At 35.0% G+C, this 21,738-nt stretch overlaps 2 protein-coding genes across 2 annotated transcripts in view; both read left to right on the top strand.

Annotated features, from left to right (window-relative positions):
• The window catches only part of LOC140671220 (putative fatty acyl-CoA reductase CG5065), a 33,106-nt gene extending 13,355 nt beyond the window's left edge, over positions 1-19,751 (top strand). Inside the window, exons 2-8 of the mRNA XM_072902418.1 lie at positions 6,444-6,726; positions 8,123-8,439; positions 8,864-9,111; positions 10,259-10,445; positions 18,218-18,403; positions 18,684-18,944; positions 19,491-19,751. Coding sequence (XP_072758519.1) covers positions 6,475-6,726; positions 8,123-8,439; positions 8,864-9,111; positions 10,259-10,445; positions 18,218-18,403; positions 18,684-18,944; positions 19,491-19,569 — 1,530 coding nt within the window. The 5' untranslated portion in view covers positions 6,444-6,474 and the 3' untranslated portion in view covers positions 19,570-19,751. The remainder of the gene's footprint in view (positions 1-6,443; positions 6,727-8,122; positions 8,440-8,863; positions 9,112-10,258; positions 10,446-18,217; positions 18,404-18,683; positions 18,945-19,490) is intronic.
• On the top strand, positions 1,735-3,710 carry LOC140671153 (uncharacterized). Its single transcript, XM_072902294.1, has 2 exons — positions 1,735-2,810; positions 2,890-3,710. Exons 1-2 carry the CDS (start codon positions 2,710-2,712, stop codon positions 3,413-3,415), a joined length of 627 nt encoding a protein of 208 aa, XP_072758395.1. The 5' UTR covers positions 1,735-2,709; the 3' UTR covers positions 3,416-3,710.
• Positions 19,752-21,738: the final 1,987 nt, after the last annotated feature.

Below are 21,738 nucleotides of genomic sequence, written 5' to 3'. Positions count from 1 at the left end.
CTACCAACGTACAATTGCTGCAACTAGCAAAACGTATGCACATTCCATATTTTAGAGGTGTTTTTATGCGTAACTCATTACCGATCGGTGGTATATATCGAAACGAGAGCGGGATCATAAATTTGGATAACGCTAAAGGCTCGGGTACTCACTGGGTAGCGTATGCAAAGAGGGGGAATCGTGCTATATATTTTGACAGTTTTGGCAATCTTCGACCGCCAAATGAATTGGTGCGATATTTAAATGTGACAAAAATAGAATATAATCACACATCCTATCAAACTTATAATCAAAGCATCTGTGGACAATTGTGCTTGCAGTTTCTCCGAACGGTCGATGCACGCGAATTTAAAGACATACATTGCGCTATTTAATTTAGTATTCGTTAAACAGTTTGGCCAACATGTCTATGACATTCACGCTGACTGGTGTGATGCTCGTGTTGAACGGATCGAAAGACGTGAGAGACAACACAATCTTTACGACGCCAGCGACAACAACATCGACATTTGCTAATATCCAATCATCCGGCACTAAGAAAAAGAAATTGAACGCATCAAACGTTGCGTTTTTACAATCTTTGGGATTCGTGGTGCGAAACATTTAAACGATGACTGACATTCTCGACATCGCGGATGAGCCAATCTTTGACGATCGCATCGTCAAGATTGAGACTCACTCCTATAACCCATTCGCCAACACAACGTTCGGACACAGTGATGAGATAAGAATACCCATACAACAACAGGATCTGTATACATTGCCGTACGAGAGTTTCTTATACATCGAGGGAGAATTAAAGATAAAGAAGCCAGCTGGCGGATTCAATGTGGTACTGCAAAATAATTGCGTTGCATTCATGTTTGACGAGATTCGATATGAACTCGATGGTGTGGAGATTGATCGGAATAGAAACGTGGGAATAACAAGTATGCTCAAAAACTATGTAACAATATCATCCGATAGAAGCGTGATTATGAGAAATGCTGGCTGGAGTGAGCCAACTATTGTGGATGGACACTTTAATTTTTGCGTACCGCTCTACATGTTATTGGGATTTTGCGAAGATTACAGACGCATAGTAATTAACGCTCGTCACGAATTGATCTTAATACGATCGCGCAATGACAACAATTGTCTGCTTGGAGCTTCGACGCTGGAGCCTGTAATCAACATATTCAAGATACAATGGCGAATGCCACATGTGTTGTTGAGTGAAATTAAAAAGCTGTCTATGCTGCGCGCTCTGGAAAGCGGACGCTACCTCAGCATGTTTTCGCTCGTGGGATCTGTACGAGTTTCCGCTGTTGCAGTGTACAACCAAGCATTCGTGGGCCATTAAGACCGCGACTTAGCTGGAGAAACCACGATACGTTATCTTTGCTCTGCAGACAGGCCGGAAGAATGTTATGTCCGAGGATGCGAGTAAATTCGACGACTGTAAATTAACAAACGTGAAACTCTATCTGAACTCGGAATGTTATCCGTACGACGACATGAATCTGGATTTCGATAGAAACAGATGGTCGATTCTGTACGACACGTACGCGCGTTTCTGCAAAAACTATTACGGATACGAGTACCTCGAACCGAGTCTCACCGTCTCACTGTTTCTACAGTACGGTCCGTTTATGATCATCGATTGTTCTCGACAAAACGAATCAATCAAGAGTGCAACCGTGGATGTGCGATTGGAATTTGAGTGTAAGGAGAATGTGGCTAATAATACGACTGCGTACTGTCTCATTATACACGATCGCGTGATCCAGTACAACCCGTTGACCAACGTTGTGCGCAAAATTACCTAAGTGTTTGCGACAATAATTTAGAGAGAGGGGAAGCTGGATATAAATCCGAGTGTTACGAGATGGTTGTCATTCTTCTTAACTGACGAAAAGAGATCTCATCATGTCTGTACCAACGTTTGTCGATCTGCAAGGATTTGTCGTTTCGAATAAATTCATCGCAAAGGAGGTGGCTGAGAAGAGGAATTGTTCTCGCACACTACATTTTTCGGAGTCCTATACCATGGCATCTCCTTACAAAATCCGAAAAGTGTCAAGCTTCATGGTTGATGGCGAATCATCATGGACTACAATGGGAGGATGGAATCGTTGCGTACAGCATGGCGAAACGATTGATTACAACAGCTGTAGTTGAAGAAGAAGATGATAAAATGCAGTGTATCGTATACGTTAAAGGATGCCAGAAACGAGAATGGCTTGCTAATATGCTCGGCGACGATGCGAGAGAAAATTTAATCATTGAGACCTTGGATGCTGATTACGACGATATCGAATCTCTAAATAATCTAGATGTTAAAAATACTATACGATGTGAAAAACATGTTAAGAATTGCGCATTACAAAATGTATTCAAAATATTTAACTGGTGGTCGCAACGCCAGAAAGAATTGCAAGATTTGGAAAAATAAAATATTTAAACACTAATATGTTTTATTTCTTATTCCCCCTTCTCATTCCCTCCCTCCCTCACGAGTCATTTAAGAATTCTTTTTATCCGAGTATCGTCTCTCCCTTCTCCTAAAAATTTCAGAGCACTAAAGTATTCTAGAATTTCCCACCACATTTACCACTAATCTCCTCCCACTACTTTGAAAAAACGGGATGTCACGTATATTTGATTCATCATACGGTCAGTGTTGCGTTAACCGTTCGTGAAAGTGGTCCACTTTTGAAATCTGGAAATATGTACTACGTCGAAAGAAGCAGTGGCGGCCCCAGCAGAAGCGTGAATAATTACGTACCGAATCGTTATGAAACTCCATTGTTTGAGAACAAATGTGACAAGTAAGTTTTTGTTTAACTTCTTTCTATTTTTTCACAAATTGTTTTTAAACTAATTTTTTTTTATTTTATTTTTCTACAGCATTTCGTTGAAGCGTCGAGCGATTCGTATACTAAGTATTCTGGGTATACTGGGTACACCGAGTTACGTGGAAATTGTCATAGGAGATCATCAAGGAAAGGAACTGGTATTATCTCTCGAAACGTGGAAGAGACTCTACGAGCAACGTCGCAATATTCACGATTTACTGCGAAAGGACTCTAAAGATACCTATAATTTTATAAGTGTTGGACCGCTAACAGTGCGAGTTCATACAATTAACGATACTAAACTTATAAGTCTCGAATCTTTAAACGTACGCATGATGATGATTGAACCGACGTTACACCGTATGTTTGATCTCGATCAATGCATCGATGTAACCTTTGATCGATTGGTTAGAATCATCGAGACAGTCGATACTAAGTTTACACAATTCTCCAATATCGCGTCCACTATAACGGATAATAAAAAAGTGTCAAATGTAATATGCGCCAGCGACGCCTTCAATAAACATCAACTCGTCGATTGCGAACTGGTAGCTTTAGTTTTTAGTCACAATATGTAATAATAAAAAAAAAAATATAAAAGAGAAGAATAAAGTTTTTTTAAATTTAAATCATGATATAATTTATTCGCACGCATTTCCCATCCGTGCTTCCTCCCACCCGTAAACAGTCCCAATTCTCATATGTAGCTCGTTGCGGGGAATGACGTCGTGTTGGGAAGGGAGATGCGAAGCTAGGGACCGCGAAAGAATAAGCGCTAGGAAAGAAAGAAATAGCGCGAGGCGAAGGAGAGCGAGAGAGTAAACGCTAGGAAAGAAAGAGATAGCGCAAGGCGAAGGAGAGCGAGAGAGTAAACGCTAGGAAAGAAAGAGATAGCGCGAGGTGAAGGAATGCGAGAACGCAAACAGTAATTATTTTTCTTTTTTCTTTTTATAATTTTTTTCTTTTTTCTTTTTATTATTTTTTTTTTTCTTTTTATTATTTTTTTTTCCTTTTTATTATTTTTTTTCTTTTTTTTTCTTTTTATATTTTTTTTTATATTAAATATTAAGTTATTATATCTAATTATATCTAGTATATGAAGGAAGAAGGATGGGATAGATGAAGGAAGCGCAAGCAAGCAATTATATGTGTTTTAACATAATTTTTTTTTTTATTTAAAAAGTGTGTGTGTTTATTTACAAAAATCTGTGTGTGTGTGTATGTGTGTGTGTGTGTGTGTGTGAATTTAAAAATAAAAATAAAAAGAAAAAGATATAAAAAAAAAAAATATATATAAGAGATTGCACGCCGATGGTCGAGCGGTACGGCACGACGGCGACTGCTGCTGCGAGGCGCTGGAGGGGATGACCGGGCGGTCGTGGTGGCGTCCAGGTAGGGCTCCTGCATAACAGAAAAAAAAAAAAAAAATTTATTAATATTTTCATAATTTGAAAAAGAATACTTACACATCAAGGATTACTTACAATTACTGATCAGAATCAGTATCAGAATCTGGATCATTGTCGATAACATGTTGTAGATACAACATGTTATCGATATGTTGACGGATTTCCCGATGGATTTCTTGTAACTGCTCAGGACATGCTTGCCGATTTCCGCCTGGTAAACAGCAATTCTCGCAAGGCTTTCCCCTTAGTCTGTTGTTTTCATTCGTCCATATATAACTTTGTAGTTTAAAGATCACTGTTGAGGAATTTTTTATGTCAAGTTCGCGATTTTGTTGAAACTCCACCACCGCATTCAATAGTTTTTCGGTCACCATTTTTCACAGCACTTAATCCTAGTAAATGTCTACAAAAGTTTATTGCTGCGCACAAAAACGGCACACACTACATGCTATTACTTGGCACAGTGAGTGTCCACAATTATTACACGAGTTCCAACCGTGATAAATATATTGTCCTGTTTCATGTTTATACACAATTTTACCTTGTGTATATGAATCTTGAACTTCGATGAAACATCCCGAACAAAATTTTTCACTATTTTCCTCGTCGTTGTCATACTTTTTTACTTCGTAATAAAATATGATGTTACACATTTCCTGCCGTTCAGTTATAATTCGTAAATCTTCACGCACTAACGGCACTACTTGTTCATTCAAATAGTCTTCCGGATCACTCTCATAATCAGAGTCATTCACTATTTCTACTTCTTCATCGCTGTCGTCGATAATAACCACATCTTCATTGTCTTCGATGACAATCACATCTTCTATATCCATTTTAGCACTAAATCGAAAGACACTCGACGACTGTTGAATACGTTTTAACGCGGAGACAGATTCTCAAATTCGTGCAGCCGAATGTTGGTGCTGGTGCGTTGCATTCTTTCCTTAAAAATTATGGAAGATGTTTCGCTCCAGTTTTATGGGAGATTTTCCGCGAGGGTACAAAGCTGCCGAACGCCGGCGCTTAAAATCTCTTTTTCCATAATATTCTAATGGTCATAAAATGATCATAAAAAATTAGAAAAAAAAGAAAAAAACAGTTTTATGATTTTTAAAATGTCTCCCGGCTATAAATCAACCACAAAGATAAACACCTTGCAGTTGCAGTTCTTTCCCTAAAAATTATGGAAGATGTTTCGCTCCAGTTTTATGGGAGATTTTCCGCGAGGGTGCAAAGCTGCCGAACGTCGGCGCTTAAAATCCTAATGATATAATGACCATAAAATGATCATAAAACTAGAAAAAAAAACAGTTTTATGACTTCTAAAATACCCCCGGCTATAAAATCAACCGCAAAGATAAACATCTACTTTCGAACGTGTGTAGGACCCTTCCCCCCCCCCCCACCCCCTTTCCCTAACATCAGACCCCTCGCGCCTCCCAGATACCCCCGCCCCCGCACCCCCCTCGGCGCCCCATAGCTTAGAATCCCCACTATAACACTACTTATTATTTCATTAATTTTATTATTTTTTTATATTAATTTTCTAATAATCTTTTAAGATGTCTTAGCAATTTTAGGATGTCTTTTAGACGTCTTTAAGACGATATAATATTGTCTGGATAGAAACGAAAAGTTAAAATTTCTTATCCTTGAATGCTTAATTAATAAGAATTTTTAACTTTTTTGCTTCTATCTTACTAAAACAAAAATTACATAATTGATCCCCTGAAAAATTATCGCCAAATTATCAATGCGATTAATCACGGATGACAAATCGATGAATATAGGTTGTCATCAAGTTGCTGTCAAGTCTCTTGTTTGCTGACAGCAATCGATGTTACCATATTGCTATCAGTTTGCTGTTCTGAGAATTAGAAATCACGCAAGCTCAACCCGACAAGCATAATGCTGTCGCACCTTGTCCCTAGTTTTTCAAAATTAGTTGCTGCAACGGTTATCGGCAACATGATTGCAAAATCGGAACATTTGGCTATCTGAGTAGTTCTGTTCTTTGTAAAGACGAGTTGAGCGAATACAAGTCAATAAACGATTCTTTATTGAATTATTACGAGGGTATTAAGTATACCACCTTTCCATAGTCACATTTATACACAGTCAACGAAATAAATAAAATCAATAGTAAAACTTTATGGATTTATTCTCTAATATTAATTTCTTTTTTTTCTTATAGATCCTGCGTAAAATTTGATACACATATCAAAATGGGTAAGACAAACGCACAAACCAATTCAGGGCACGCACTCGATGATGAGGTTTACTCGAGAGGAACTTCGATCCACACATTCTTCGCGGAAACGATGATCCTTGTAACTGGCGCTACCGGTTTTTTAGGAAAAACTCTCCTGGAGAAGTTGCTGCGCTCATGTCCTCGTGTAGCGGCGATTTTTGTTCTAATCCGTCCAAAAAAGAGCCAGTCTATTGAAGAACGCTGCAGGAAACTACTACAAAATTCTGTTTGTATAGACATATGTTTGCTTATCACATCACAAAATTATTCGAAAAGAAAATATTTTTATGTGGTTTACATAAAACACCATATAAAAAGAAATGTCCAAATTTTGTTTCTTATTTCAAGTTTAAAAAAAATTTTTTTTTTTCCGAATCCAGCGATTTGAATGATTGCATCAGGCTACTGTAGAACGTTAATGAAATTGGACTGTCGTTTAAAAATGTACGTCATAGGAAAAAACACAAATTTAAAATTCTAAAAAATTAAATTCAAATAACCTGTCAATATAGATATATCTCATAAACATGCATGTTTATTTTATTAGTTAAAAATTATCAAAATTAAGCACTTTTGAAAAAGACACATTCTCCTTTTGGAAAATCCTACAATATCAATCATCAATCATTTCACAGAAATGGTCTCAAGTAGCAAAGTCAGAAGTCGACATAATGTCTATAGTCATTTACTACATTGGCTAATAATAAAAAGCATCATTTCTTATACCCGTCAAAAATGTCATTTCGAAGGCGTCCAAAGCCCTTTTGAAATTTGTATTAGGTTTATAGTTTATTTGTTTACTGCTATGTACTATCAGTTATCTATACTCCTATTCACAAGTTTTTGTCACGAGAAAATATAAAGCCTACGACTAATAAGACCGTAACAATTATTTCTAAGAGTTTAATATACAATTCAAGAGAGGGATACATACAAGGCATTCAAATATATTAAACTGATTTCTTAAAAATTCATACAACTAAATGTGTATAAATATTCAGTTTTGTCTATATATTACATTAATATGTCATTACATGTTAATCAAAAAAACGTCAGAAAATGACGTCTTGAGGATATAAAATATCAACGTCATTTTCAGGTTTCATGAGACCTTAAGGTATCTAATTAATCATTTTGTGAGCACAATTCACGTTATTTGATTTTATTTTGCATCAGATTGACATTTTTTAGATTGGGCACAATAACGCATATATGTATGTATACCTATATATATATATATATATATATATATATATATATATATATATATATATATATATAGGTATACATACATATATGCGTCAATATATATATATATATATATATATATATATATACACATGTTAAATTAATGCAATATTGATTCCAACTTATAACTTCCGTTATAGAAGGGACAATTTAAATATTTCACCTGCGACGTGCTTATACTTAAAGTGTGGAACACAGTCATCAATAGATATGACGAAAGATCGTAATTGTTGACCTTTCTCACTATTTGTCGTAATTATCACTTGCAAAGTTATTAATACGTCGAGGAAAATATCAGGACAGAAATACATTTTTACATTTATTATGCATATTTCTTATGAAACAGCAAGAAATGGATTTTTCCTCCGTTGCAGATTTTCGATAGAATACGATCGGAATTTCCCGGCGCCTTGAACAAGATCATTCCCGTGAAGGGCGATATAGGCATGCCGGAATTGGGACTCGAACCCGAGGATAAGAATATGTTAACACAGCAGGTTAACATTGTTTTTCACAGCGCGGCGACTGTACGTTTTAACGAACCTTTGAAGGTGGCCGTTAATCTAAACACAAGAGGCACGGATCGTATACTAGACTTGTGCAGGCACATGACGAACCTCATTAGCGTCATTCACGTTAGCACGGCCTACAGTAATGCCGATCGACGAGAAATTGGGGAATCAGTATATACGTAAGATTTCAATTATAATTAAAAATACATAATTTTTGATCGAACTATCTTGCTGTGAAAATATTCCGCATTTCATGATATCCCATCTCTTGGAACTATCACACCTAGAACCCTCAAGGCACATTCAGTCCCACTTCAATGTTAAAATGGCCTTCCATGGGTTCAATTCCACCTCTGATAAAACTACAAGCATCTCTTGAACAGGAAAAGTAACTGGGATCTATTCGATTCTAGAACTTACATACATAGAACTCTTTACCACCATACTCCCTCTGCTCGCTTACATATCTTTTTCCTGACCCCCTATAACACAAATCCTACAAAATTAAGTTTGCTTTTTGTGTGACAATAATGAAATATGTTTTCAAGAAGCACACATTTTAGAAAAAAACTCTTATAACGATACATATTGTCAATGTTACAGCACAGACATAAAGCCGTACACAGTGATCGACATGTGCGAAAATTTGGATGACGAGACGATAGGAATAATAGAGAAGAGACTAATCGGTAATCATCCAAATACATATACATTGTCCAAATGTTTGGCAGAACAGATTGTGCTGTCTAAGGGAAGCGGTCTACCGATCGCGATCGTACGACCGAGTATAGTTTGCGCTGCATATCAAGAACCATATCCAGGTTGGATAGATAATGTTTGCGGAATTACAGGTATAATATTTATAGTCAAGCAAATTTAAAATTTTAATGACGAAGCTACCTCTCGAGAAAAAGAAATAGATATAATGAGCATGTACGTAGTTAGATATAAAAATATCTGATACATATCAAGATACATGCAAGTTTATATAACAAAGCATAATATTTTACTTTGGCGCAATATGATTTTATATAATCTCATTATTTCTCGGATCGGAAAAAAATCTATATATAATCACAAATATAAATACATATGTATATATAATTATATATAATTCTGAATGTTTACTCTCTTGATAAAAATGAAAAAAAATAATTAAAAATCAATTAGGAAAATAATTTTAAAATAAATTAATACCAAATTTTAAATTTATATATGTGAGCAATTTTTTCTCATTTCTTAAAATTTTATTTTCTTTTTGAAGAGTAATGAGAAAATTATTCTTTTAATTATTATTTAATTACTCTTTTTATTACTTTCTTTAAACAGACGGACAAAAAATATATAAGAAAAAGAAAGCATATATGAATATATTATTATGTATTTATATTTTGACTATATTTATTATAATATTTATTCAAAATATGTAAAAAATTACTAGAAATATGTGAAGAAACGTACATTAATAATACATTCAGACGTTACATTAATAAGATATTTATAAGATATACAATAATAATTAATTAATCACGCTTATACCCGGTAAAAAATTTTTTATATATAATTATATATAACAATATAAAAGTATATAGAAATATATAAAATTCTGTATAAGTTATGTATAGTTATATATAGTATGCATAATTTTGTATTATCGTTAACTGACATCTAGCCAACATTAATATAAAATTATATATAATTATACATAACTTATACAAAATTTTATATATTTCTATATAATTTTATATGATCATATATCACATATGATTATACATAACAAATATTTTACCGGGTGTACGTGCCCATGACATTAACTTGTCAAGAGAATTTTATTAAAAATAAAACAAGTTATTAAAAATTAAAAATAATTTAAAATAAAGATAGTAATAAAAAATTGCATAAAAAGGACCGAGCGTTTCTAATGAATTAATTTTCTTCTGTATTAATTAATATCAAATATGTAGACGCGTACACATGTTACATTCTGCTATTTGATAGGTATAATGGCGGAAATAGGCAGAGGCACTATTAGAAGCATCATGTGTAATGCAAATTTAGTAATAGACGTTATACCTGTCGACTTTGTCGTCGATACGTTAATATGCGCATCTTGGCATAACGCTGTACAACGTAACGATACGATAAGGATTTATAATTGCACCAGCGGCACACTGCATCCGATCACGTGAGTATTTGTGATAAATATAGTAAAACATAATAAAAAAATTATTTCGTAGATCCAGATAGCGTACAATACTTATAAAATATATATGAAATATTTAATAATTATTTGAATGTTTTTTTAAATATTTATCCAAATATTTTTGTAATTTTAGAGATTGAACAAATCATAAAAATATATCATAAATATTCCTGCAAATATTTGTAGTATTATTTACAAAATATTATTATACAATTATTTATTTTTTTATTTACCATAAATATTATATAAAATATTTAATCTCTATTTTAATAATATGTTAAATACAAATAATTTTTTCTCTTTATATATAATTGAGTGTCTTTATTGTTCGACCAAACTGGTTAAATAAGCTTTATTGAGTCTTTAATCAGCTAACAATTGACGACGTTTCGACCTTTGGTTTAGGTCCTTTTCAAGTCTAAAATGATTGACAATGTGTGACGCTACATACATAGGACAGACAAAAAGACAATTAAACACACGCATTAAAAAACATACTAATAACATAAAAATGCATACTAGCAATCATTCTGTGGAATAATATTTTCTTCCTATCTATTAAATAGTTAAACTATCCCGAAAGAAAAGGGACACTAATCAAACGGAAAATTAAATCACCTCAAAAAGAAACCTCGCGATAAAATTGCACACACACTAATCTCTTAATGTCTTCTCCTGATGTGTCATAATATTTTTTTTTTTTGCTATTCAATTGTCGCGGACTTATGTCGCGCTCTCATGTATGCATACGCGCGTCGCGCATTTCGCTGCCAATCATGCATCAATCATACGTACACACCAATCACGCGTACATAAAACAAATGCATCTTCTCTTTCTCTCACACACACACACACTCTCTCTCACACTCGGCCATTCTGACCGGACACTCGCCCCGAATGTCCGCTGCCTTTATCTTCTTCTTCACTCTGGTATAGGTCTTCGCCGTCATCGCTTGTCCAAGGCTTCATGGAATCAGCGGCAGATGAGGTCTGCTTGGGTCCTTTGCCTTCTCCTATCCGGCGCACCACGTAGCGATCATTGCGCAGGACTTTGATAATCTCATATGGTCCATAAAATTTATGAGTGAACTTAGAACCAGGTCCTAGTTGCGTACGACGAATGGCAACGATATCGTTTTCACGATATTGGAAGGCTTTCTTTCTGCCTTTATTGAAATTACGCTTGTTTTCTAATTGGGTTCGTTGGATGTTCTCTTTTGCTTGACGACGCAGTTCTTCTCGCTCATTGTCAAACGTGGTGATTAGCTCGTCGTTCAAGAGCTCTTTGATTTGTGGGTCATCTGATAATCGTGCGTCTACTCCAAATATCAACCGAAAAGGTGTTGCTCCGGTGCTTCGATGCGGTGAAGTGTTGAGACATCTTTGTGCAACATCCAAATGTCGGTACCATTCATTCGGGTTGGGCGCTGAAAGCTTTGTCAATAGCGGTATTAGAGTACGATTTACCCTTTCTACCTGACCATTGGCTCTGGGTATCCCCGTAGTCGTTAAAGTGTGTTCGATGCCCTCCTCGCGGCAGTAAGTCTCGAACTCCTTGGAAGTAAACGCCGTACCTCTGTCGGAGATGATTCTTCGAGGATTGGTAAAGATATAGGACTGCTTTCGTAGCCGGTCAATAACTTCCGCTGACGTCGTCGATTTTGTTCCATACAGCCAAACAAATTTGCTGAAAGCATCTATTAAAACAAGAATGTGCGCGTAAGACTTTTTGGTAGATGGCAACGGACCCAGGTGATCAATGTGGAAAGTATCAAAGGGTACGCTGCCTTTCTCGAGAGGATTAAGAAAACCTTCTTGTTTTCCTTGTCGTCGCTCGGCCAGGATACACGGAATGCAGTTCTGAATCACCTTTTCCACTTTTGATCTTAAACCAGGTATCCAGTAGTCGTTTTGGATGAGTGTCTCCGTTTTGTTCGTTGCGAAATGGCCTCGTTCATGCATCTTTCGTATTAGCTGCAATTGCATTGACCTAGGAATCACAACACGTACCTCGTCGTCGACATCTTTATATAGTAAACCGCGTTGCATAGTGTAACCCTTGAGTCGTCCTTCTCTCGCTTTCTCGATCTTTTCTTTTAGGTCGTCGTCGTCTTTTTGTGCATTCCTGAGCCGCGCCGTTAGGTTATTCTGAACTCTCGTTGATCGTCAAACAGACAGGAAGCGGATTTCGACTTAAAGCATCGACGTGTCTCATGCTTCGTCCTGATCGGTGCTCTATGGAATATTGGAATTCCTCTAATAACAGCGCCCACCGCGCTACTCGAACGCAAAGGTCCTTTTTGCCCATCGTCATAGTAAAAGCCTTACAGTCAGTCACGATCTTGAAACGTATACCCAATAGGTATACTCGAAATCGCCGAAGAGCTCTGATGATAGCCAATACCTCGAGCTCGTAGCTTGAATATTTCTCCTCCGCCGGTGTGGTTTTACCACTCGCGAAATATACCGCATGTAGAAATCCATCGTCTTCGTCGCGTTGCAAAAGAATGGCTCCGTAGCCGTACTTTGATGCGTCAGTGTGGAGTTCCGTCTCAGCTTCCATTCGGTATAGATTAAGCACAGGTCGGCAACTAAGATGTGTCTTCAGAGACTCAAACGCCTCTCTTTCATCAGTATCAAAACTGAATTTGGCGTCGGCTCGTAAAAGGTTTGAAAGAGGTCGTGCGATTCTCGAATAGTTGGCAATAAATTTTCTGAAATAGCCCGTTAATCCCAGGAAAGCTTGCACTTGTCGAATGTTCATTGGTTCAGCAAAACGTTTGACTGCCTCAATTTTTCGTTCTGACGGCTGAACAGTATCATTTTCAATGATGTGACCCAGGAACTCAACGCGTCTCTTCAGAAAACAGCACTTCTTTCAGTTGATGTTCAGACCAGCCTTGCTTGCTATCTCAAATATTATGCTTAGCCTTTTCAATCCATCTTCATGGTTGTTAGAGAGGACAATGAGATCATCCATATAGGTTAAAACTATTCCGTCTCGAATGGCGTTTCGAAAAATTGCGTTCACGTACCGTTGGAAAACTGACGGTGAGTTGCACAGACCAAAAGGAACGCGCAAAAATTCGAACTGTCCGTCGGGGATAATAAATGCTGTATACTTTATACTTGCGGGTTCAACTGGTACGTGGAAGAAACCATTTTTTAGATCAAGGGTACTGAAGACCTTCGCGCCCTGCAGCCGGTCCAGCTGGTCTTCAATTAGTGGCAATGGGTATCGATCTCGGACAATCTTCTTGTTGAGGAGTCGGTAATCCACACATAATCGATGCGTTCCATCCTTCTTTTTAACGAGCACTACAGGGCTGGCGTATTCAGATGTTGAGGGTCGGACGATGCCTTGATTTTGCCACTCCGCGATCTGAGTGTTCACGATGCCTCTCTCGGCAGGCGCAAGACGCCTTGCTTTTTGATACACCGCTGTATCGTCTTTTAATACGAGTCTCATGGTTATGGTCGTCTCTGTCGTCTTATTAGGTTTGTAATTTTCGATCCACGCCGCAATTCGCTCTTTCGTATCTTTGTCTTCGATGTGAGAAAGATCAACCTTTTCGACATCATTTTTATCAAGCACATTAATCTGTAGAATCTCGGGTAAGTCCTCGTCGTCGGAGTCAATGTAAATCATACCCTTCCTTGCGTGAAAGTTCCTCGACCCTAGAAAATCGGCTCCAATTAATAATCTTTGGCGAGATACAGCATCTGCAACAACACGTATAAGAATTGAGAAATAATGTCCGTCTATTGTAATCTTCGTCTGAAATTCTCCCATGGCTGTGTGGGCGGGTGAGCCCATTCCTGTGAATCGCACTTCGGTCGGCTGAAGGGGAGGGGAACCTATTTTTGATAAGTTATACTCGGCAATGTGAGCCCATGCGCGGATGTTGATGCGTAAAGAAACTGCGTAAAGAAATTAATTCTTTTCACGAAAGAATTTTTAATTAATACCCAGAGCACATATTTTCTAGATTCTCATTTTTGAGACCCCTAAAAAACCCGCTCTATAACCCCCCAAAGAGATGTAGACGAGAAAAAAAAAATCGCGTTCTTCGATTTATCTATCAGGAGGTTTATATAAACAAATAGACGAGTGAAGTATCGGTGTGGGGCTGAATAGCTCAGTGGTAAGAGCAGTCGCCCGGCAAGCGAAAGACTCGGGTTCAATTCCCAATTCAGCGACTTCGCCCCGATATTTTTTCTCGTCTACATCTCTTTGGGGGGTTATAGAGCGGGTTTTTTAGGGGTCTCAAAAATGAGAATCTAGAAAATATGTGCTCTGGGTATTAATTAAAAATTCTTTCGTGAAAAGAATTAATTTCTTTACGCAGTTTCTTTACGCATCAACATCCGCGCATGGGCTCACATCGCCGAGTATAACTTATCATGTTTGTAAATATTGGAGCCGAATATAATTTCAAATCATTTGAACCTATTTTTGTGTATTCATCTTTGCACATTAGGGTCAGATCGCTTCCGGTGTCAATAAGCGCTTCGATGTTCTTGTCCAAAATCGTCACTGTTTTCGAATACTTCTTGTGCGGGATGTACGCTGCTGCGCAGACTTCCTTTATTGTCTCGTTTTTCTTTGGGCATTTCGGCGCGATGTGTCCATATTCGCCACAATTGAAACATTTCGGGCCCAATCCCTTCGAGGGACATTCCGCGCTCACGTGACCTGACAATCCGCAGTTGAAGCAGCTTTTACGATTTGTCTTCTTTCCATCGTTGACAGACTCATCCTTTTCGGCCTCCGCGCGCTTTCCACCACGCATAGACTTCGTTGACATGACACTTCGTTTTTCTTGCTGTGTTGAACTCGCCGTCGGTTGCTCCCGTAATGTTATCTTGTCGAACGCATCAATTAGTAATTCTTTAGTCGTGAAGCACTGTATACGCGCCTGATTGCATAACGCTCGGTCGGGAATTCCCTTGATTAGATAATCTAACATATCGTCTTTGTCAATCGGTACGCGATTACCCATTATAACTTTATCGTGCGCATACTCTCGAAATGTTTCGCCCCTCTTCCATACTCGGGTCTCGAATCTTTTTCGTAAATCAATCTTGTTCTGTTTTGGGCGGTACATTCGTCTTAACTCGTCCATGAGTTCATCGAAAGTCATCGATAAGTGTTCTGCTCTTGAATGCAGCCACTCAAATGCTTTTTTCTTGAGCTTCATTCCGATCAACGTCTTCGCGGCATCGTCTGCTAGTTCGTATGTGGTCTTCATAAAACTCACTTGTTTTTGCCACACGTCGAAATTGTCGGGCGTACCGTCGAATTCGCTTACCAATTCGGCGATTGTTTTTATGTTCATACCTGATAATGGACGCGACATCATCGCCGCCTCGCCTCTTTGCTCTTCGCGTGTTTCCCGCACTCGCGACCCCCTCTCTGTCATCACTGCACATTCATTTTGTCGCAGTATCGCGATCTCGCGTCGAGCGATTTCGAGTTCGCGTTGCATCAACTCTCTTTCGCGTCTACCGAACTCGACTTCGCGTTCCCGTCTAAGAAGTTCGAGCTCTCTTTCGCGGTCGGCTAGCTCTTTCTCACGCGCACTGGGTTGAACGTCTTGCTCACATCTAACGTCTTCGGCATCTCTCACGCTGTCGTAAAACTCTCCTCCACCGCTGCCGGCTTCTCGCTCTTCATTTTCGTCGTGGCTCTCTATCCTCCTGCCTGTCGGATCGTTTACCATCAATCGATTAATAAGATCGGCCTTCGTGCCGCCGATGGCTAATCCATGTGCTTTGGCTTTACTTCGTAGCTCGCTCAATGTAAAATCGGTCACCTCCGGCATGTTGAAATTTTGATCGTCTCGACTCTCTATAATTCGTCGTTATTTTCACGTCGATGGTTAACGTACTTCTCGTTTTATATATTGCACAATGCCCCGTCTAAGCGTTGTCCAACACCGTCGTTTTTGTCGAAAAGCACATAGTCTTCGTCGTCTTTCGTCACAATGCACAAGGCCCGTTTGACTCGCGATCCCGGACGAGCCCCCAAATGTGGGATAATATTTTCTTGCTATCTATTAAATAGTTAAACTATCCCGAAAGAAAAGGGACACTAATCAAACGGAAAATTAAATCACCTCAAAAAGAAACCTCGCGATAAAATTGCACACACACTAATCTCTTAATGTCTTCTCCTGATGTGTCATAATATATTTTTTTTTGCTATTCAATTGTCGCGGACTTATGTCGCGCTCTCATGTATGCATACGCGCGTCGCGCATTTCGCTGCCAATCATGCATCAATCATACGTACACACCAATCACGCGTACATAAAACAAATGCATCTTCTCTTTCTCTCACACACACACACACTCTCTCTCACAATTCGGTCGTTAGTAAGCATAGGACTGAATTTACACACGATTTCAACTGGACAACACCCACAATATTACATAACGAGAAACATAAACTAAAAAGAGAGAAATTGCGGAGATGTTTTTTATCAAGATGCACGACAATGCAATTAATTTACAAAAAGATACTGAAAATTTGAATTTCATTTACAATAATATTATTAAGAAATTTCAACGAATTTGACCTGAAACGTGTTTTTGTTTTCCGATATTTTATACACAACTTTAGTCTTTGTGCTGACGTGTAAGTGATATGTAGCATGGAAGTGCTTTAACTTTGTGAAGAGTTGCGTCATATGAGGTACATATAATTAAATTAACGCTAACATATATATGAAAACTACCATGGTGACATTATAGTAATTAACTAAAATAATGTAATATTATTTTGTCAATCATTTTAGACTTGAAAAGGACCTAAACCAAACGTCGAAACGTCAATTGTTAGTTGATTAAAGACTCAATAAAGCTTATTTAACCAGTTTGGTCGAACAATAAAGACACTCAATTAATTTCATCACTAGTGACATATAATTTTATCTCTTTATATATATATATATAAAATATTTATATAATATTTAAAAAAATAAACGGTAAAAATACTTATGAATTTATCATAAATATTATGTGTTCTGACAAAGGAATAGTCAGAAGTGTCTCTCATTGATTTTAATGAGCTCTGGATATATTGTAGAGCATAAAAAAATATTAGACCCATATTTTTTTAGCTGCATATCTCAACATTTAGGGATTGAAACAACCCTTTAAAGAATAACGAATTTTTCGTTTGTAGCGAATTCTTTAAAAATTTTGTAAGAATAAAAATTAAAGAGTATTAAAAGCCAAATTTATCCATGTATAATAATATATGGATTCTACGAGCCAATTTTGAGAAAACAAGAAAACTTAATTTTAGGAGCGCTATGTTATAAGTTATAGTTTTCGTGGAATCCATATATTATTATACGTGAATAGATTTGGATTTTGATACTCTTTAATTTTTATTCTTACAAAATTTTTAAAATTTTGCAAAATAAGGGATGGTGGTGGTAAATTATATAAAAATTTAACATTTTTGAAAAATATAATTATACTCTTGTAAAGAGTACAAAATACCATAAAACTTTTGTATAAAACATTTTTTCGTATATCTTATATTTTTAAAGATATTCGCTAAAAACGAAAAACTCATTATTCTTCGAAGGGTTGTTTCGACCCCTAAATGTTGAGATACGCAGCTAAAAAAAAAATATAAGTATAATATTTTTTTATGCACTACAATATATCCCAAACTCATTAAAATCAGTGAGAGACACTGCCAACCGTTCCCTTGTGAATAAAGAAAATATTTCTTGCAGATGGCGTGAATTCGGATATCTTACAAAAAAATACGCTATAGAGTCCCCATCGAAATACGTGATGTGGTACCCGAATTTTACGTTTAGGACAAACAAATTTATTCACTTTATCATAGTAACTATGTGTCACTTCTTACCTGCGTTTATTATAGATCTTATATTAAGGGTCAAAGGTTGTGAACCTATGTAAGTACTCTCCTTCTCTCGTTTTGACCACGTATATATCAAAAAAAAACAATTTTAAGTAAATATCTGGATTAAGTTACATCTCACAAATCATTTTCATTTATTTCACATAATAGGGAGTACGAACATAAGTAGAATATAACAACAAAATAATACAAATAAATAGAAATAAAAATCTCTATCATTTCAAATAAAAACGAAAACGATATCTGAGATTTTAAATTAATCCAAACATTTACCCAACTTTATTTATAATAATAACAAATTATCTTTTTTTTAGAATGATGAAAATCACCAAACGCTTCGAGCATACCGCTAAAAATGGAGAGTTCTTCGCGATAAACGAATGGAAATTTTGCGTTGATAACATGACGAAATTAGTGAAATTCGTAAGAGCGTCCGGAAATTGTGACGATTTCAACATAGATATCAAGAGCTTAGATTGGGATTTGTATTTACACCAATATATGTTAGGAATTAGAAAATATATTTTGAAAGACAATCCAGATACGTTGAATAATGCCCGAAGTCGTTTTTCGAAGTAAGTCTCTTAATTTCAGAATTATTTTAAATAATATACAATATTTATAATTATGTTTATTATTTATGTTTTTTAAATATTACATAAATATTTTCTCCTAATTTCATAATTACTTTAGACGGTACAAAATATTTATGATAAATATTCATAAATATTTTAATTACTTTTTTTATTATATAAATATTTTTTTATTATATAAATATTTTATACATATTTTACATATTATATTAAAAGAAAAAAAACGATAAAACCTATATTTCACATATTATTAAAATGTAGAAATATTTTACGTGATATTTATAATTAAAAAATAAATAAAATAATAAATATTTGTAATAATATTTTATAAATATTTTTAAGTATATACTGGGATGTTTATAATAAATTTTCACATGATCTATTCAATTTAAGATTACAATAGTATTTATAAAGTATTCAAATTATCATAAACATTTTATATATATTTTATAAATATTGTGTGCTGTCTTAGTAATCACATTTTTACGATTGTAAGAGAAATAAATCGATCTTTAATCTGTATTACAGATTGTACTGGATGCATAAATTAAACAAAATATGCAGTATATTCGTATTATTAGGAATGCTCAAATGCGTCGGTCGGTGATGTTATCGAAAAACCATAGAGAAGCTTTTGGGTCACAATTCCAAAAATGCTGCAAAAACACTGCGGAAAGAAATATTTTAGGAAAGGGACATATAACTTTGAAATATTAAACTGTTGCCGAGTACTAATACACTAATTAAAATCAGATACTTATATAATTCTATAATGAGAAAGAGAGGAAAGGGGAGAGGATAGGAAAAATAGTAATTCTAAAAATAATATAATTTCTGGGAAATGTAAATGCAGGAATTACTGTAAATACTGTAAAACTACTTTTCTTTGAAACATTTTCTCACACTTTCTCTCTCACGTTTTCCATGATAATTACATACTAATTTAACTTCGTAAAGCTGTGTCAACCTCCTAATCTACGATTGACACGTACAAAAAAAATGTATCTCTTATTTTGAGCTATTCTATCAAGACATAGGGCGGCCAAAGATCAAAGATAGAAATTTTCTTGTATTATATATAAATCCACGTCGATTTCTTTTATCAGTAATTATCATGTTGTTACAACATCGTAGAAAAGTTATGTGTACATTATTTTCAAACAATACAATAGATACAAAATTATTGACCGATACTTCAAGAAAATCAATCAAATTATAATTTCCACAGTAATCGCTATATATTTTGTATCTTATTCAAATTTTTGTGATTGCAAACTTTTTCTCGCTGAGAATGTGAAATCATATATCAGATGACCAATTATATTATTGCGTACATTGTTTCGGAAACGATATACGTAAACGAAACTTTTACATATGGTATAATATATGAAGATATGAATAACCGGAATTTTTTAATATGCGATATTATTCTCAAAGACTGACTTTAATTATTACATTTTAAAAATAATTAAAAACAAAAATCACACACAGACACACATATAATACGTATATAAGAGGGACCTATACTGTATTGCCTTATTGATTATCAATATCAAAATGAAATTATTTTTGCTAATTCAAACACTTTTATAGATCATCGTATGATTAAAATTCTATCTCATATCACGCTCGCAGAAACAAGTAAATTTATTTGTAAAAAATTTTAAACAAAATAACTCATGATTGATTAATTCCTATGAAAAACAATACTAAAACTGAAAGGGATTATAGGCGGCTGTGACATAAAACAATCACGTGCAAGAGCTTAAAATTTACGCGCGCGTATTAATTATATTAACAAAATGTTCCATATACAAAAATAAATTTAAATTTGGAAAATTCTATGTATATCTCTGTAATATGGTGAATGACATAATATATTTATTTATATATATATGCAATTTTATTTAAATATCTTGAGAGTATCATGTACAAACTATTTTAAAATATAATCCTCGATCTCAAATTTACTCATAATTTTTTGGTCCACACTTGTAATTCTTAAATTTTGATTTAGCATTTATAACAGAAATGACTATAAATGAAAAATCAAAAAAGAATATTTTATCCACTCAATTATTTATAAAATATGACAGCTTAGAAGTAATGTTACAATTTTTATTATTCTCAAGATAAAAAATACGAGCACTTAAATCGTATTAAACCTGTTCCTGAGCGTAAGTCTTTTTAAACATCTAAATTGCTTTTTTTCACGCATAACAAATATGTACTAAATATACATATACTATAAATATACATACACTATTTGTTCCTCTTGAAACAAAAAAACTAAAAAAATACGATTCTATTTCTGGTGAAAACAAAATGTTATAAATTCCTAAAAAATTTTAGGAATTTTTCATAATTTAAATTTATGAAAAAAAAGATTTATTCAAGGTTTTTAAATATTTTTTAGAAAATTATAGAATAAAAAATCAGAATATTTTTCTCTGTTTTTGACTGCATTTTATTTAGCTATACAAATTAATACAAGCGTTATTCTATTTTCTATTTTCCACTGGATATCGAACAAAAATAAAATAAACCATGTGTTGATTTTCGTTAATACGTCATGCTACCTTTGTTCAATATTCAATGAAAGATAAAGGTACAATAGCAGAATGACGCTTGCGTTCTTGTAATTTATTAAATGTGAAATACGTTTAAAAAAAAAGACAAAAAAATAAAAACTAATTCTAAATATCTAAATATTCTAAATTCTAAATATCTTAGATTGTGAAAATATTTTAAATGTTTTTTGATATAATAATCTAAA

This window comes from Anoplolepis gracilipes, chromosome 11 (assembly GCF_047496725.1).
Source record: "Anoplolepis gracilipes chromosome 11, ASM4749672v1, whole genome shotgun sequence".
NCBI classification, from domain to species: domain Eukaryota; kingdom Metazoa; phylum Arthropoda; class Insecta; order Hymenoptera; family Formicidae; genus Anoplolepis; species Anoplolepis gracilipes.
Note: the sequence above shows the minus strand (reverse complement) of the source record. Positions and strands in the feature narration are given on the sequence as shown.